General features: G+C 49.3%; 1 protein-coding gene across 2 annotated transcripts in view; it reads left to right on the top strand.

Moving 5' to 3' along the window:
* Positions 1-19,562, top strand: part of CPT1A (carnitine palmitoyltransferase 1A) — a 60,726-nt gene that overhangs the window by 33,257 nt on the left and 7,907 nt on the right. For both annotated transcript variants that reach the window (XM_057726039.1, XM_057726040.1), the window contains exons 9-14: positions 522-609; positions 1,528-1,723; positions 3,751-3,939; positions 4,868-4,973; positions 10,520-10,636; positions 11,557-11,721. In XM_057726039.1, coding sequence (XP_057582022.1) covers positions 522-609; positions 1,528-1,723; positions 3,751-3,939; positions 4,868-4,973; positions 10,520-10,636; positions 11,557-11,721 — 861 coding nt within the window. The remainder of the gene's footprint in view (positions 1-521; positions 610-1,527; positions 1,724-3,750; positions 3,940-4,867; positions 4,974-10,519; positions 10,637-11,556; positions 11,722-19,562) is intronic.

Below are 19,562 nucleotides of genomic sequence, written 5' to 3'. Positions count from 1 at the left end.
TCTCTCTCTTTTTTAAATTTTTATTGGAGTAGAGCTGATTTATAGTGTTACATTAGTTTCTGCTGTACGGTGAATCAGTTGTATATGTACATATATACACTCTTTCAGATTCTTTTCCCATGTAGGTCATTACAGAGTATTGAGTAGCGTTCTCTGTGCTGTACAGTAGGTCCTTATTAGTTATCTGTTTTACATATGGTAGTATGTATGTGTCAATCCCAATCTCCCAATTTATCCCTCTCCCCCAGAATCTTTTTTTCTTAAATATCCCTTTGGTTTAAGTGTCAGTTTATAAATGACCGATTAGGGTGCATTATTCAGGAATAAAATACTGGATATTGTGCCCTGGCCTGGCTCAAAACCCCAGGGCAGCACGGTGTCCCAGGGAGCCACTGTTCTTTATAGAGTTTGGAAAAGATTAAGTCCAACCACACTATGTGCACAGAAGACATATCTGGTATTTAAATGTGTGGACTTAATTTGCTCCTTAAATTTTTGTTTGAAACACGTTTCTATTACAGATTCTTATTTTGGGATCTACAGTTCCGCTGTGCTCCGCCCAGTGTGAGCGAATGTTTAATACTTCTCGGATCCCAGGAGAGGAAACAGGTGCGTGGCCTGCTCAGGGCTCCTTCGGGAATCAGGACTTTCCATCCTTACACTCAGGAGGTGTCAGAGGAGACCGCACCGATGTGTCCTGACCTCTCCTAAGATTTCAGAGATTTCAGGCTGGTCAACCTTCCTTCTGCTGAATTTCCTTTGTCCTTCTCAGGCCTGGACAGTTAACTGATTTTCAGACACCAGTTTCTCTTTGTTTGAAGGCCACCTTATAGTGGAGTGTTTTCCTGGTTGGGTGAGGAATATCCCAGATGAAGAAATCTAGACCCCAGGGCTGTTTTGCTCTAGCCACCCCCACTCAGGATTTCCCCCTTTTTTTGGGGGGGGCCACATTGTGTGGCATTTGGGATCTTAGTTCCCCGACCAGGGATCGAACCCATGCTCCTGCAGTGGAAGCTCAGAGTCCAAACCATGGGACTGCCAGGGAAGTCCCCCACTCGGGGTTTATTGTGGAAAGCACCCTGGATTGTGCCCAGGGAAACCAGATTTGTGGTCCAGCAGCTCACTTCCAGCAGCCTGACCTGGGACACCTGATCCCTCCCTTCCCCACCACATGGGGAAGGCCACATCTGTCCCAGCCAGGACACCCTCAGGAATGTAAGAGAGAGACAATGGCACCGCCCGGGACCATCCCAGGCCAGCCAGGGCTCAGGCTCGGGGAGGGTTACATCCTCTTCTCCGGGTGGCACGTCCGGTGAACAGCCAAGCAGAGCTTAGCACTCAGGCCCATCTATCCCAAAGCTCTCAATGTGGGTGCTGTACCGAGTCCTCCGCGGACTTTTGGGAGGTGGACTCGTGAGCTGAGCGGAGTGACATGGAGAGAGGAATGGGTGCCGTCAGGGCGGTTTTCTCCCCTCCTCTAAGCGTGTGCCTCCGGATTCTGTCTCCCCGCCTCCCCCCCACCCCCAGACACCATCCAGCACCTCAGGGACAGCAAGCACATCGTCGTGTTCCACAAAGGCCGCTACTTCAAGGTCTGGCTCTACCACGACGGCCGGCTGTTGAAGCCCCGGGAGATCGAGCAGCAGATACAGAGGATTCTGGACGACCCGTCGGAGCCCCAGGCTGGGGAGGCGAAACTGGCGGCCCTCACGGCAGCAGACAGGTGTGCGGCCCCTCTGTGGTGCCCCTCCGTGTGGGGCCGTCGGGAGCTCGCGGTTTGCTCCTCACCCAGGGTCCCATCTGGCGGGGATGCGTGTCCGCGACCTGCAGAGGTTGGCTCCGCTCTGTCCCCGGGAAGCGGGACCCGCCCCCGCCCTCGGGTCCCCTTGGCCATCTCCATGTGACAGGCAGGCGTACATGTGCAGAGCACATGAAGGAAGGAGGAGGTAGGCTTTCTCCCAGGGCTGCGGCATATTTAGTTTAGGAAACAGGTGAGTTTCAACAAGGCCACTGTGTTAGGGTTAATTTCCCGCCTCGCCTAAAGCTCAAGGACCCGCCTTGTGCACCCTCAGCTCTGATGCCTTTGGGACTGGATAGGTCAGTTTTGGGTGGGGGAGGGGCACTGTCATGCGCGCTGTGAGATGTGAAGCCACATCCCTGGCCTCTCCCACCGGATGTCAGTAGCATCCCCCAGGTGATAAGCAGATCTGTCTATGGCTTTGCCCAGGGCCACTGGGAGCACTGTGGTCCCTGGTTGAGGACCCCTGAGGTCAGCAGTGTGGCTGCTGTTAGGGCAGCGTCAGGAGTAAGGTGGCGAGGGACCGTCCTGCAGGGAAGAGGAAGATGCCCGGGGGAGGGCACACAGAGGTCGGCGGGGAGCCAGGGGGACCAACAGGCAGCAGAGGTGTCCAGGCAGCAGATGCCGGGAGCCGTGGAGTGGGTCGGGGCGCCGGAACTCCAGGTGGGATGGGTCCCGTGCGCCCGGCTGCATTTGGGCTTGATTTTGTGACTAGGTGCTGTTAAAGGGACCGTGTTAGGCTGGAGTGACCTAAGCAGACTTACAAAATCATTCTGGTCCAGGGACTCCTGGACACAAGATCCTCACTGCTTGAGGACCAGAAATGGGCAGTGCGAGTGGGAGGGGAAGCTCAGTCCGAGAAGCCGGAGTGTTTGGCCATCACTGAGGGGCAAGGACTCGGCTGGAACAGAGGTGGCCTGTGTCCTGGGCAGTGAGCCCCGGGTCCCCAGTGCTGATTGAGTGTCACCGGGGCAGCTGGTCGGGCAGAGGCGGGGCGGGGCACAGGCTCAGTGGGCGCCCACCCGGGTGCTCCCCTCGTGGGGCACCGCCCATCTCACCTGCTTGAGCGCCGAGTGCATACCAGGCCTCCTTGTGGTCACTGCTGTCCCCAGGCACCGAGGGGCTGGGCCTGTGACGAGACCTGTTGTGTTTTGGGGCTAGTTGGCTACACGGACAACCTTGGCTGAGCACTTGGTGGGGGAAGAGGGCGGGAGACGGGAGCCTGAGTGAGGGGCCCAGGAGCCATTTGGGGAAGCCACACCTGGGGCAGCTCTCAAGAAATGGGTGTCCCGTCAGCTCTGGGTGCCCCACGTAGGGCGGGATGGAAAAGGATCCTTGAATTCAGCTCCTGGGAGCACCTCTCATCACGGGGGTGTCATGTGCCTGTTTGTAGCATGGACATGTGGACCTGGGGCAGGCTGGCCTGAGTGGGAATCCCAGCCTGCCGTGAAGGAGCTGTGATGTCATCTCTGAGCCTCAGTTTTCGCATCTGAAAAAATGGGACGGTGGTGTCAGGGCCCATGAACACATCCTGACACCAGGGAAGTGCTCTTGGCACTCGCCGTGGCTTCTGTGGAGTGGTCCCATGGAGGGCGTCTGGGAGCGGAGCCGGGAAGGATGTCAGGGAGGCCCTACCTGCCTGTGGGTCTGCGGCCCCAGACAGCAGAGCCCGGGGCCCATCTGCACTCTTGTCCTTCACTCGGTGTTTTCGGATAAAGTTCCACACCTGAGGCTGTCCTGCAGCAGATACAAGGAGAAGGTGAGGTCCCTGCCCACAAACAAAGCAGCCCAGCCGGCAGGGAGGCAGGTGACTCAAATGGAGAAAGTCACACGTGTAGTTTTCCTTAAACCCCTAAAACTGCAAACAGAAAACCATTATCATTTCAAACATCCCATGGAAGGAGATGTCACCAAATTGCCGCAGGCTTAATTGTATTAAATCCTCCCTGCAGAGTCCCCTGGGCCAAGTGTCGCCAGACCTATTTTGGACAAGGCAAAAACAAGCAGTCTCTGGATGCCGTGGAAAAAGCAGCGTTCTTTGTGACGTTAGACGAGACGGAACAAGGATACAAGGAGGAAGACCCGGTTACGTCGATAGACAGCTACGCCAAGTCCCTGCTGCATGGCAGGTGTTACGACAGGTATTACGCCCACCTTCTGACACACAGTGGACTTGGAAGAGGTGTTGCATGTGGCTGACACCTATCCTCAAGTATCCACACTCTTAAAACATAAGGCGAGCGTGAAAATATGACTGGTAATTGTCTTCTTTCCACCAAAACGGTCACACACACACACACACACACACACACACACACACACACAGGTTAAGCAGCAGCTTTGAGGTCCTTCCCCTCTCTGTGCACGACTGCCTCCGTTTGGAGGTGCTTGTGAGGGGTGGCTGCAGGTTACCTGGAACCAGGTGGGAGGAGGTGGTGCCTGCGCCCTGACCTGGATGTCGTCTCTGGCTTTGCTCGCGGATCACATAATTTAGTGAGGCTGTTCCACCTGCTGGAGCGTTCTTTTTCTTGCCTGTGAGGTCCTGCCTGCCCATCGGGTTGGGGGTGAGGATTGGCCGAGGTGGGGGAGGGGTGCGGCAGGCACAGTTGGTCCTCTGTATCTGTGGGTTCAGCCAACTGCGGACTGTGGCCTGTCGTTTAAGAGCCTCGGCTGTTGGAGCCTGCGGGTACGGTGGGGCTGGAGCATCCTCAGGGTTTGGTATCGGCAGCAGGTCCTGGAAGCAACTCCCTGGCAGATACCGAGGGACGCCTTTGCGGGCTCCTTATTTCTCCGCAGTTGCCTCGTGCATCCTTTTTTGGTTATAACGACACGCGCTGATCTCCTTCTGGTCTCCAGTACCTAAGTGCTTATCTCTGTCTCAGGAGCAGGGGAGAAACAAATTACTTAGGGTCCTGTGTGTGCTTTTATTGTCACCTGCAGAGAGTCATCCTTCGTCTCTGGGGGTGCAAAGTCCATGAGCCCATCCAGAAGAAAACAGATACGTCATTGGGGTTTTTTTTTTTGTCTTTGTAAACACATAAGTTGCATAAATGTTTTCGTTTCGTGTAGGTGGTTTGATAAATCGATCTCATTTATCATCTTCAAAAACGGCAAGATGGGCATGAACGCGGAGCACTCCTGGGCCGACGCCCCCATCGTCGGTCACCTTTGGGAGGTGAGTGTCTGCAGGTTTAACTTGAGTGTGGAAATTGCTGTGGGAAAGCCAGTGCCAGGCTGAATTTAACTTTGTATCTGTCTGGTTATAATAAGTATCTGTCTGGTTATAATAAGTGTTTTCAGCAGATGTCAGCGCCGCATGTAAAGTTAAATCAGTCACGAGAGGCATTCCAGTCTTCATTCCCTACTGCTAAGGTTCCTTTTTTTTTCTTTAAGTAAAAAAAAAATTTTTTTTTATTATTATTTGTTTATTTTTGGCTGTGTTGGCTCTTCCTTGGTACACACGGGCTTTCTCTAGTTGCAGTGAGCAGGGGCTACTCTTCTTTGTGGTGCACGGGCTTCTCAGTGCAGTGGCTTCTCTTGTTGCAGAGCACGGGCTCTAGGCACGGGGGCTTCAGTAGTTGCGGCACGTGGGCTCAGTAGTTGTGGTACACGGGCTTAGTGGCTCCACAGCATGTGGGATCTTCCCGGACCAGGGCTCGAACCCATGTCCCCTGTGTTGTCAGGCAGATACTTAACCACTGTGCCACCAGGGACGTCCTGGCTGAGGTTCCTCAGATGGAATCCCTAATGTCATGTCCTGATGGAGCTGAAATAATGAAATGGCCTTGGCTCTAACACAGTGACTTCAGGGAAGAACTGAAGCTCAGTTATTTTGAAATAAACCACCTCTTCTTTGCTGTATTTTCTAGATTTTTCTTTCTGCCACGTTTTAGGCCAGATAAAAGCAAGAGTATTAAAATCTTGGTTTATGAAAATGCAGCGTCTTTTACCACTTCACTTAATTCTTAGAATTACCAAGTTACCAAAAACCCACCAAATCCCTGTCATCCTCTCCCTCCACCTCATTTTACTTTTATTCTTTCAGCCGCACCGTGCGGCACGCACGATCTTAGTTCCCCAACCAGGGATCGAACCCATGTCCCCTGCAGTGAATGTGCAGAGTCCTAACCACTGGACCACCAGGGAAGTCCCCCACCTAACAATTTATTTTTTTATTTTTTTAAATTTTTAATAAATTTATCTATTTATTCATTTATTGGCTGTGTTGGGTCTTCGTTGCTGCACACTGGCTTTGTCTAGTTGTGGCGAGTGGGGGCTGCTCTTCATTGTGGTGCACAGGCTCCTCATTGTGGTGGCTTCTCTTATTGCAGAGCACAGGCTCTAGGCGAGTAGGCTTCAGTAGCTGCAGCACATGGACTCAATAGTTGTGGCACATGGGCTTAGTTGCTCCACGGCATGTGGGATCTTCCTGGAGCAGGGCTCAAACCCGTGTCCCCTGCCTTAGCAGGCAAATTCTTAACCACTGCACCACCTAGGAAGTTCCCTAACATTTTAAAATACAGTGAGGATTGGCCCTGGCACCTTTTAAAATGTTTTAAAATGCATTTCTCTCTGAGCTCTTTGACCTGTGTCATGTTTGGCATGAAAAGTTGAGTGAAGGTTTTGTTTTCGGAGCTCGCCCATCAGGTTCTTATGTAAGGAAATTGCTAAATTCTAGGCTTATCAAAAGTGGACTTGACAGAGAAAGACAAATACTACATGATATCACTTATGTGTGGAATCTAAAAAATAGTACACAATCTATATACAAAACAGAAACAGAATTCCCTGATCGGGGAACTAAGGACTTACAAGCCACATGGTGCAGCCAAAACAAAACAAAAACCCAAGACCAGAAACAGACTCACAGACATAGAAAACAAACTTATGGTTATCAAAGGGGAAAGGGGAGTGGTAAATTAGGAGTAGGGGTTAACAGATACAAACTAGTATACGTAAAATAGATAAGCAACAAGGATTTACAGCATAACACAGGGAACTATATTTAACATCTTGTAATAACCTATAATCTGAAAAAAATATACATATAAAATGGAATCATTTTGCTGTACAACTGAAACTGACAAAATATTGTAAATCAACTCTACTTCAATTTAGAAAATGGAACAGGGTTTCCCTGATGGCACAGTGGTTAAGAATCCGCCTGCCAATGCAGGGGACATGGGTTCGATCCCTGCTCCAGGAAGATCCCACATGCTGTGAGCAACTCAGCCCATGTGTCACAACAATTGAGCCTGCGCTCTAGAGCCCATGAGCCACACCTACTGAGCCCATGTGCCACAACTACTTAAGCCCTCGTGCCTACAGCCCCTGCTCTGCAACCAGAGAAGCCACTGCAATGAGGAGCCCACGCACCACAATAAAGAGTAGTCCCTGCTCGCCACAACTAGAGAAAGCCTGCGTGCAGCAACGAAGACCCAACACAGCCAATAAATAGATAAATAAATAAATAAATTTATAAAAATAAAAAACAAAAACTAGTGGACTTGACTCAGAAATTCTGTATCATCCCATTTGATGAGACTTGAGGTGACTTTGTTGAAGAGACAAGCCTCTTTGAGATTCGCTGTGAACTTAGTATTTCTGCCGTCTTTGTGTTGCTGCTGCTCTAATAGACGAAGGGGAACAAAGTGACCCACCATCACTGCCCATGCGGGAGATACATCCCCGTGACCACAGACAGATCACCTAACTGTCCTGCACAGGGCGTGGAGCCCAGGTCTTGTCCCTGAAATCAGATCGTATAGTGAACTTGCGATGACATCCATGGGGGAGCTCCTGGTATCCCTTCTCCACTTTTCTTGAGCATCTTCCCTCTGATTAGGGTCTTAGAAAAACGTAATGTGCCGTTCCTTCAACCAAGGGAGGTTTTCTATCTGGGGATACCTTTAAAAAGGAAAAAAAAATTGCTCCAGACTGTAAGACAGTGGTGTGGTCCTAAGACATTAATCTGTGATCAGAGCAGCCGGGTATCAAAAGGCTCATCACCACCCTAGTCTTTGCTGGTGCCGACAGAGGCTTAGAGATCCTTTCAGCTGAAAATCCGGCAAAGATCAAACCCCTTTGGGCACTGCTGGACATCACAGCGAGACACTTGAAGTCTCTTTGCACAGTGTAATGGTCTAGGTCTGTTCACCCTGTTCTAAGGACTCTCCCAGTAATAAGTGCATAAGAGCTGTTCTTTGATAAAGGAGAAAGGCTCTGAGTCATAGGCAGTCTGGACTACAGAGGGTACATTTTCCAAGTAGAGAAATCTACTGGATATTGACAAGGCCAGTCTCATTTTTTCAGCACTCTGGATAAGATAAGGGTAAAGGGATTTAGTCTCAGACCAGGGTGACCAGTTGGAAGTGGCAGTGTTTAACTGTTAACTGCCCAGTGAACAGAATGGTCCGTGACTCCAGGGGTCGGACAGGAGCCCAGATGCTCGCCGCATGGATGGGAACTGACCCACACTCTTATCGTGGAGGCCCACGCCAGGGCCAGTTAAGGGGCCGGTACAAGGATGCCACCCATGCCAGTTAGAAACAAATCTGGTCCAAGCTGAATCTTGTGAGCTGTCGGTGTATTTCTGATGTTTAATTATGTCGGCCTCTTTGGGGGCTCTGATGCAGGGCAGACACAGATAGGCTGGGCTCCTTCACCTGCTCAGCTCTGCAGGATGCCCGCCGACCGCACGTGCCCCCAGCCCCCTCCACGTTCCCCCATCCTGGAACCCCCCTGCCCCCCTCACCATCTGACAGTATCGCCATCTGACCTTAGGTTGTTTTTTAAATTTTTAAAAAATATTTATTTATTTCTTATTTATTTTGGCTCCGCCGGGTCTTAGCTGCAGCACACAGGATCTTTGTTGTGGCATGTGGACTTCTTAGTTGTGGCGTGCATGCGGGATCTAGTTCCCCCACCAGGGATCAGACCCAGGCCACCTGCATTGGGAGCACAGAGTCTTACCCACTGGACAGCCAGGGAAGTCCCTTGGGCTGTTTTTTGTTTGTTTGTTTTGCTTTCCCCATTGGTTGTCTGTCTAGCCATCACTAGTAATTCCAGGACATTTTCATCACCCCCTAGAGAAACTCTCCACCCCTACCCCGCTCTTGCCCCAGCCCTTGGTAACCACTAATCCTCTTTGTGTCTCTGTCAGTCTGCCCTTTCTGGCCATTTCATGGAAACGGAATCACACAGTGTGTGATCTTGTGTGTCTGGCTAATGTTTTCAAGGTTCATCTACATTGTATTAGTATCCATATTTCATTCCTTTTTATGGCTGAATAGTATTCTTTTGTATGATTAGACCACATTTTGTTTATTTGTTCATCACTTGTGGACATCTACATTCTTTTCACTTTTGGGGTACTATAAATAATACTTCTGTGAACATTGGCTTACAAGTTTTATGTGAACATATGTTTTCTTTCTTTCTGTCTGTCTGTCTTTCTTTCCTTCCTTCCTTCCTCCCTTCCTTTCTTCCTTCCCCCCTTTCTCTCTTTCTCTCATTCTTTCTTCTTTCCTTCCTTCCTTCCTCCCTCCCTTCCTTTCTCCTTTTTTTTTTTTTGCTGCACTATGCGGCTTGTCGGATCTTCGTTCTATGGCCAGGGATTGAACCTGGGCCCTTGGCAGTGAGAGCACGGAGTGCTAACCCCTGGACCGCCAGGGAAGCCCCTGTTTTCATGTCTTTTGAATACATACCGAGGAGCAGAGTTGCTAGATCATGGCCGTCGTTAACCTTTCACGGAAAGGCAGACATTCTTGTCTGTTTTGTTCACCGTGCTTTCCCTGGTGCTCAGAAGCATTCCTGACCCACAGTAGGTGCTCAGGAAATACCGTTGAATAAATCGGCTTAGGTTTACCTGCCAGTGAACAGAAAGCATCCACACCCGGGCCCAGGTCCTGGCTCCCTGAGGGGTGTGAACTCGGACAGACGCTTCACCTCTCTGAGGCTGCCTTCTCGTTTGTACAAGTGGGAATAACAGTGACTACCTTACAGGTTAGGAGTAAATATTCAACGGCGTAGCACCCAGAGGGCACGAGCTCACAGCCAGGACCTGGAAGCAGGCTCCGAGCTGCTCTCTGCGCCTCAGACGCTCTGCTTGCATCCTGGCTGTGCTCCTTACCTGTGCAGGCGCTGTTGAACCTCTCCAGGTCCATTTTTCTTGCCCCTGAAATGGAGATAAGAACATCTCACTAGGTGGCTGTGCAGAGGGTGTGAAGTACCCAGCAGACTGTAAGCCAGTAGTTATGCTTAAGTCTTTTTTTTTAATTAAAATGTTATTCTTTTATTTTTTAGCTGTGTCAGTCTTCGTTGCTGCATGCAGGCTTTTCTCTAGTTGTGGCGAGCAGGGGCTACTCTTTGTTGTGGTGCATAGGCTTCTCATTGTAGTGGCTTCTCTTGTTGTGGAGCATGGGCTCTAGGCCCCACAGGCTTCAGTAGTTGTGGCACACAGGCGCAGTAGTTGTGGCGCACGGACTTAGCTGCTCCACAGCATGTGGGATCTTCCCAGAGCAGGGATCAAACCCATGTCCCCTGCATTGGCAGGCGGATTCTTAACCACTGCGCCACCAGGGAAGTCCTATGCCTAAGTCTTGATGGTATCTCTAGAAAGAACAAGGGTTTGTCTGCTTTGGGAGAGCAGATAACTTTTATGTAACGCTATTAGCTGTGATGATCTCTGACTTCACTGATGTATCTTTTTATCTCTGACAGTTCGTCATGGCCACGGACAGCTTCCAGCTGGGTTATGAGGAGGACGGACACTGTAAAGGGGACACCAACCCGAACATCCCATACCCTACCCGGCTACAGTGGGACATCCCCGCGGAAGTAAGTCCCAATTATCAGACACTTGTTAATTCCCTTGGGTGGGAGACGAGTTTAAACTCTCACAGTCGAGTTTTCCAGCTGTGCTTCCCGACCGTTCACGAGCTCAGTTTGAAGACCCCCGAGACAGAAATCTGTCTGCCTGGGGGATTCTTACTGGGGCTGTGGAGCAGCTACAGCTCCTGTTGCCTGGGAAGCCCCAGTGAACATTTCTTCTTTCATTTAAAGCTTTTGGCTAAGATTGTAAGTGAGATTTCCAGCTCAAACTTAGCTAGACATCACAATGAAAAAGGAAAAACCAAAATCACTTCTTAGATCACTAACTTGTCACTTTTGTCCCTCTAAATGTGCTCCCATTCAGTTGACTCAGTGGAAGCCGTTTTGGGAAGGAATTCTAGGGTTGGAAATACCAAGGCCTGAGAAGTCTTTCTTTTTCTTTTTCTTTTTTTTTGGCCATGCCACATGGCATGCAGGCTCTTGGTTCCTCAACCGGGAATTGAACCTGTGCCCCCTCCAGTGGGAGCTCAGTCTTAACCAGCGGACCGCCAGGGAGGCCCCAGTCTGTTTCCTTTTAAAAACTGATTCCTCGATGGCCAGCATATAACGAGAATAGATCTCACGAGACAAAACCCGTGACCCTTTGAAATGCCCTTTGCGGTCCCACTGGGAACCAGGAGTTCCCCCAACTTGGGCCACCCCGTTGCTCTTCAAGGGCAGGGCGGGGGGTGGGGTGCCATGTTGCTAACTTACCACAGCGCTTTGGTTAGAAAGATTTTGGAAAAAAGCCAGGAAGAAAACGTGAGATGTGTATTTCTGAGCAGCAACTCTTTTAGCTGCGCTGAAGGCCAGCTGGCTGTTTTCTTTAGAGCACGTGTCAGTACTTTCCCTCCCGTTGGGTGAAACCTTTTCTCCTTTTTCCCAAGTGTCAGGAGGTTATCGAGACTTCCCTGAGCAGCGCGAACCTCCTGGCCAACGACGTGGACTTCTGTTCTTTTCCGTTCACTACTTTCGGTAAAGGGCTGATCAAGAAATGCAGAACCAGCCCGGACGCCTTCGTGCAGCTCTCCCTCCAGCTGGCTCATTACAAGGTGAGACCCCAAGCTGGGGTTTCCATCCTGAGTGCTTCTGGGGTCCGTGAACGCAGCCCTGAGGCCATTTGCCCAGCAGGTAGGGAAGACCCATCGCGGGAACAGGTCAGCCTGTCGCGGGGAGCAGGTCAGCCTGTCGCGGGAGCAGGTCGGCCTGTCGTGGCGCAGGGGGGCTCCTACCATAGCTGGATGGGACATGAGTCCCCGGGGCAGCAGCGGTTTCCCATACTACGCAGGAGTAGAGGGAGAATGTGGGGGATGGTGGCCCAGTGAGATCTCTTTGCTCTACAAAGTGGGAATTAAACCACCTTTAAGCTCCCAATCCTAGGGTTTGGTAAAACGGAACTACTTCTTCCATAAAAGGGGATATGCCAGGCCCCTGGGACGGACAGGGTCCGTGTACGCAGTGTTTCTGCTGCCTCTCTCTTGGCACCTGGGCACATTCTGGCTTGCACGTGATGGAGGTGCAGCCCAGGCCCCAGGAGGGCCTAAGGGGGACTTCTTCTGTTGGAGAGAGCGTTCCACCCCAAGAGGGCAGCATGCAGGATGTTAATTCCTTGACCAGGGATTGAACCCGTGTCACCTACAGTGGAAGCGCAGAGTCCTTTTTTATTTTTTATTTTTATTTATTTTTTATTTTTTTTAATTTTTGTATATTTGTGTCTCCTTTAATCTGGAATTGCCCCTCATTCTTTCTTTTAATTTCATTTTAATGATTTTTTTTTAATTTCTTATTTTTTATTTTTTACAATAAACTGCATATATTTAGAGTGTACAGTTTGGTATCCCAATCTCCCAATTCATCACCCCCCCCAACCCTCCCTGCTTTCCCCACTTGGTGTCCATATGTTTGTTCTCTACATCTGTGTCTCTATTTCTGCCTTGCAAACCGGTTGAGTTGTACCATTTTTCTATAGTCTAGTCCACATATATGTGTTAATATACGATATTTGTTTTTCTCTTTCTGCAGAGTCCTTTTTTATTTTTTAAGATATTTTTAAGATATTCGGTCTTTACTGAATTTGTTACAATATTACTTTTGTTTTATGTATTGGTTTTTTGGCCCTGAGGCTTGTGGGATGTTAGCTCCCCAACCAGGGATCAAACCCACATCCCCTGCGTTGGACGGCGAAGTCCTAACCACTGGACCGCCAGGGAAGGTCCCAAATGCCCTGCTTGTAATGGAGCGCTTCTGGTTTAAAACTTGAGTGTCGTGCAAGGATGCACTGCAGTATCCCTGGATAACAGTTCTGCGCTTACGAGTCTTGCTTCATGTCAGGCACTGGTCCAAGGGCTGCACACACATCACTCTCACAGGCCCCTCACTAGGAAGGAGCTATTGTTGGCCAATTTTACAGGTGGGAACACCGAGGTTCAGAGAGGTGAGGTGAACTGCCAAGGTGACACTGGAGTCAGGGATGGATCCAGGGGCAGCCTGTAGGTTTGATTCCTCTATAATTCAGTTCAGGAAGATAAACAGATGCAGAAGAGTACAAGAGGCAATGTTAGTGTCAGATAAACGGCAGCTGATGGGCCACAACTGTACGAGGGAGAATCAAAATTTATCTGCACTCCGGTTATATTAAAACTTCTATAAATTCTATAGCCAGAGTGTGGATAAATTTGACTCACCCACATACCTAAAATTGACTCTAATACAATTCTTGATAAAGATGGTCACACTCGTGATGCTTTCTTTTCCCAAGTAACACATTCCCTGAAATGAATGAACCCAAAGTGGTTAGAGAGAAGCACAGTCATTGTAGGAGACCTGAGCTTTGTATGGCAGATCGAGTGACTAAAAGCTATAATGGAATCGAGGTCCTGGATCTTAGATTTAATCATCTTGATTTGAAAAATTGATAAGCAAATGGCACGTAAGTCTGCAGCATTAGGGACCAAGAAGGTGGTGACAGTTCAGATACAGAGATGATTTTAATAAGAGAATACCAGGCTCGGACTTCCTAAGTGATGCAGTGGTTAAGAATCCGCCTGCCAATGCAGGGGACATGGGTTCAATCCCTGCTCTGGAAAGATCCCACATACCACAGAGCAACTAAGCCCATGAGCCACAACTATTGAGCCTGTGTGCCACAACTACTTGAAGCCCACGCACCTAGCGCCCGTGCTCTGCAACAAGAGAAGCCACCACAATGAGGAGCCTGTGCACCACAATGAAGAGTAGTGCCCGCTCTCAGCAACTAGAGAAAGCCTGTGTGCAGCAACGAAGACCCAATGCAGCCAATAAATAAATACATTAATTAATTAAATAAAATGAGAATACCAGGCTCCATAGAAACACATCTGAAAATCTGGATGAAATGAGGATTTTCTGCAGCAACACAAATGGGTAAAGTGGGCCCCAGAACAGTGTAGACAGTCTGAGAAGGTCATTGTGCATGGATGGCAGACAGGTAGTCAGAGAGCCGCCAGCTGGCCAGTGTGAACTGACTCGAGGCAGCTTTGTGGTTTGAAGGGTGGGCAGCTCCAGAGGCTTCAGGAAGAAAGGAAGCTGCCGATGGCCTCCCAGGACTAGCTTCCCTCTGGTCACAATAGTGACCTGCACAAAGCCTGCCCAGTGCCGGGCTGAGTGCTGGCAGGAGCTGAGGAGGGTACTTTCTCACCTCCACTTTGTGCTCACGGAGGTGGGGTATCCTGCCTGCGATCTACAGCTCGTTGGTGGCAAAGCTGAGCTTGGATCCAAGCATGCTAGTTCTAGAACCCGTGTCCTCAACTGCTGTGATACAGCTTTTAAGCTGATGGATGCATGTAAAAAGAGTCATGGACTGCTTTGGCTCAGGAATGCACATGCAAAAAATCTGAATAAAATCATGGCAAATAGCATCTATCAACCGGTACAGGAAAAATATAATTACCAGCAGTAGTTAGTACCAGGCAGGGGGATGGTTTGCTATTAGTAAATCCAATAATAGATTAAATCTTGGGACTTCCCTGGTAGCACAGTGGTTAAGAATCCGCCTGCCAACGCAGGAAAGACAGGTTCAAGCCCTGGTCCAGGAAGATCCCACATGCCGCGGAGCAGCTAAGTCCACATGCCACAACTACTGAGGCTGCGCTCTAGAGTCTGTGAGCCCCAACTACTGAGCCCAGGAGCCGCAACTACTGAAGCCCGAGCGCCTAAAGCCCGTACTCGGCAACAAGAGAAGCCACTGCACTGAAAGACCTGCTCACCGCAGCTAGAGAAGGTTCATGTGCAGCAGCAAAGCCCCAACACAGCCAATGAATAAATAAGTTAATAAATATAATAAATAAATAAATAAATAAAATAGTAAACTAAACCGTATTATTAGATCGGAGAAGAAGCCAGTCATTTTGACAGATGGTAACGAGGCGTTGAAAATGTAGTGTCCTGTCCTGATAACTCTTAGTACAGGGACTGCTTCCTTAACACAGTAAATCTCATCGTGTGTCGTTTAGCCAGCGTATTCTTCAGAGGTGAAGTGTGGAGGCAGCCACGTTGAAACAAGAAGGATGAGGCTGCCTCCAGGAGGCTGTTCTCGAACGTCTTTCCAGGAAGCGCAGTGAGTGCAGCGGACAGGATCACTGGGCAGGAGGAATATTTGCACATCTGGTCAGAAGACGGAGCGGGCAGCAAAGCTTTTATGGTTAAGAAGCGTGCTCAGGAAGGAAGCCCGGTGCAGGATTATACAAAGCCCAACATCTTCCTCGTACAGCAACGATAGCCAAGCTGGAAACACAGTAGGAAAACGTGATGCAAACTAGAAGCAAAAATCTGGGATCCCCAGGCATTTGAACCCAGGCGTCTGTTTATAAAGCAGACAGATCCTTTGGGAAGGAAGGCCCAGAGCCGTGGAGAAGGGATGGACTCTTGGAAAAGGAGAGAAGGAGTGATTTTGGATAAAAAGACTCAACACCGTGAAGACGAATGTTTCTGATTCACACGTGCAGTGTGAACATCGTCCGAGATCCAGAGGCGATTTTAGGAGAGGAGCCTGACCAGTTTCCCTTCGAGTTCATGTGGCGGGAGGGCTAAGAGTTACATGAGAATAACCAGTAATATTCTGAAAAGGAAAACTTGTCAGGTGGAGACAGGGCAGGGTGAGGTGGAGACAGGGCAGGGTGAGGTGGAGACTTGCTCTTTCAAAGCCAAAAATATAGAAATTAGAAACATAGTAATTAACACGGTGTCGTTTTTTGTTTGTTTTGTTTGTTTTGTTTTTTAACATGGTGTGGTTTTGGTGGCAGAATAGTTCCATGACACCCTGTAACAATTCATTTAACCTTGGTGGGAAGGAAGGACTTGAGGCGTCCGTGGAGGTGGAAAAACTGGCCAGATAGTTCCACTGGGGGAAAGTAAACCACCCAATAGGAAAAAATGGAGTCCAAGCAGAAATTGGTGGTTCACAAGAGAAGAAAAATACCAGCAGTCAGTGAATGTACACAGAGAGTTTAATCTTACTAGGAACCTAATAAGCTTAAATAAGACTGAGGTTTTTTTTGCCTGTGCGATGTGTAAAGAGCTTTTCTACATTCTGTGTTTGGAAGGGTGGCCTGAGAAAAGGGTGTTGGTACTCAGTAGCTGGAAATAGTCATGTATTCTTCAGGCTCACACAGCCTGAAGACCCACTGGGAAGGCACACCCATTTACCCAGCAGATTCTGCTTTGAGAATCATCTCCAATGAAAGGACAGGCTGACATGATAAGTTTAAGTTTGCCCCTCTGCACAAATTTGAAGCAATCTAAAAGGTTCTCAATGTAGCATTTGTTAGACGATGGCATTTTTGCACACGGAATGTGACGTCACTATTAAGAGATGTCTATGGTGTATCCTGTGAAAAAACTTAGTCTGAAAACAAGATGTTCATCCTTGTTCACAAGTGTTTACTCTGAGCCACAGGCCACAGCAGCCCTTCAGCTATGTTCACGTGGCCCTTGAGGGGAGAATAGTCTGACATTTTTAATAGTTGAAAAAAATTTAAAAAAGAATATTTCGGGATAGGTGACAATCCAATGAAATTTCAGAGAGCATAGAGAAAGTTCATTGGCACGTGACCACACCCACTTTTTGCCGTATTGTCCAGGGCTGTTTTTGAGCTACCGTGGATGAGCTGAAAAGTTGCAGCAGAGACCACCTGCCCACCAGGATAATGAGATTTACCACCTGCATTTTACAGAAAACATTTCCTGACTCTCACTTTATTCTCTGCAACACCTGGAAAGATTGATCTTCATTTTCTTATAGTTTTCCTATGTTTTAACTTTTTTGCACAAGCATGTATGGCAGTGACTCTTACATCAAGTTACCTTGTCAAAGTTAAGGGTTATTTGTTTTAATAACCCAAGGGCTTGTGCTTATTCTTTGCGTTCTGGCTAGAAACAACAAGAATTTCGTTCTTGGTCCCTCTGCTACACCAGTTCTTCACAGGGCACTCAGTCTGTTAAAAATGATCGACGGAAGTGACCCATGAATAGTATAAATCAGATTCATCTGTTCAAAAGTTCTTTCCCGCACGCTTGGTTGAAGGCCGGCTCTGCCAGGGGCAGGGTCTGTTGCGGAGCTCACGTTCAGACCCGTCTCTGCCCAGCTCCGGGCTGCAGGGCCTCCTGGGGGTTCTGCACAAATCCAGATGTCCTGGGTGGCCCTGGGGGTCTGCTCCAGGCTCTGAACCTCCTTTGTGCCCTGGACCCCTTGGGCAGTTTGAGAAAGCCTTGGGGGCCCCTTCTCAGAATAATGTTTATAAAGCATGAAATGAAATTTACAGGATTACAAAGGTAACCAACTAATTGACATACAAACTCAAAATATTACACCTCAATTTGTAGTATAGTAGATGTAACTCTTTATGCACTGAATTTCAAGTAGCAGGTCTGGTAAGTGCTGTAACTTTGAAGCAGTAAAAAGCTTAGATGCTATTTTGGGATATATAGCAACAACCATAATTTGCTGTGAAAACAGCTGGGATTTTTTTTTCTATCCAGTCACAGGCACTGCTTATAACTGCTGTGATTTGTTGCCTGTGCTTCTAAATACTGTATTTCACTGCGCAGTTGGTGGAAATTAAAAATTGTACATATTTCCCATCCAAGTTAACACATCCCCAGGGTTAACGACCCTTGATCTGGTCCCTGTACTGACCTTCTTGTGCTGCTGTGGGCCTCGTTCCCTCCACTTTCGACGCACTGGCTCTTTTCCTGCTCCTGAATATGCGAGGCTTGTTCCTACTGCAGGACCTTTGCACTTGCTCTGCACCAGCAGTTGCTGCCTCCCAGATTGAGGCGGGGTTGCTTAGGTGTCTGCTCAAGGGCCCCCATCTCCTATTAAAAGAGCCCTACTCCCCATCATGCTCTTCCCTTACTGTATATTATTTCTGTTCAGCTCACCTGTCGCTCCATGACTTCAGGTGTGTGCTCATCCTCTGTCTCTCCCACTAGAATCTTTGCTCCTTGAGGGCTGGGGCATGATCTGTCTTCTTTGCCACCATATCCCAGTGCCAGGAACATGACAGCCACTGGGGAAGAGGCGTCAGTAAATATATATCAAATGATTGAGTGAAGACACCGGGCTGTGGTCATAATTCTAGGCTATACCTATTTGCTTCCTGTTTTGGGGTCGTATTTATTCCTCATTTGGAAACGAGAGGTGAAAGATGCCCCACGTGCCACCAACCCGAACAGTTAGCCCCAGGGCAGCAGTCCAAGTGTGCAAAAGGTTTGTGTTCTCACGCCGTGTGTGTTAATATCTTTATAGACTTTGTCTTTTGATCCTGCTGGTTAGAAACTGGAGATGTTTTGGCGGTGGCGAGCAGCCGCTCTTCCGATGGTGGCTGTTCGTAGCAGGTTAAGTGGGGTGCAGGCATAACCCGGCTTGGCTCTGTGAGGGGTCTGAGCACACTAATACTCAGTGCATTGGCCACGAGGTGTTTCGATGGTCATTTTTTAAGATCCTGGATGTAACGCATGGTTGTGCTGACGACTTATACAATTAAAGTTTGATGTTGGAAAGTCAATTTCATATACATCACTGCATCACCTATCCCAAGTTAACCTGTATTAAATGACTAAAATACCCTGTTTATACCTTTTCCTCATCCTCTCCTTCCCTCCGCGCTCCCCACGGCTTCGTGATAAGGCCCTTGGAAAGCCCCCCGTAGTAAGCTCCGCTCCTGTAGGGAGTTCTCCCAAAGGCATGTTTAGTAAATGACCTGGGACTCCCTGCTGACCGTAGAAACAGAATGAGGAGTTAGAACCTCCCAGACCCCATCCAAGGGAAATGAATAACCAGCGTATTAAAGGATGTGTTGTGAACTGGTGGGTCTTTGTGCTGGGTGCTGGGGGCCACCAGAGGCTGGGATGGCACAGACCCCATGGCCGGCTGGCTTTATCCCTGTACCTGCAGGGTGGTGGGGACAGCCAGTGTTACATCAACCCCACCAGCCTTGGAGGGGGAAAGAGCCTCGCAGGGAGGGCTACGCACTCCGCGCCGGAGGTCCAGCCTTGCCTGGTTCTGAATTTACTTAACAGCATCAGGTTGTGGCAGGGTGCCCCCTGTCATCCTGGGGCCACCAGGACCCAATGCCCAGAGGGATGCTGTCTGGTCAGGGATAATCTGGGACCACAGACAGCCCCTGGGCACTTTCCCGTCCACGTGGGACCCTGGTCATTTTTGAGCTGGTGGTTTACAGATGGTTTCCTCCCATCTGCATGGGTGGTGGGCTGCTCCGAGCCCCCGTGGACCTGTCCCTGTCTTCGTGCATCACCTGCTGCCTCCTGTCTCGAGCCCTTGCTGTTCCATCCGCACGTCACCTGCAGGGTCCCAGCCGCAGGCGCCTCTAGCTCTTCCCATCGTCCCATCTCCCCT

Source organism: Hippopotamus amphibius, chromosome 3, assembly GCF_030028045.1.
Source record: "Hippopotamus amphibius kiboko isolate mHipAmp2 chromosome 3, mHipAmp2.hap2, whole genome shotgun sequence".
In the NCBI taxonomy this organism is placed as follows: Eukaryota; Metazoa; Chordata; class Mammalia; order Artiodactyla; family Hippopotamidae; genus Hippopotamus; species Hippopotamus amphibius.
The sequence above is the reverse complement of the archived record's forward strand: the minus strand, read 5'-3'. Positions and strand labels throughout refer to the sequence as shown.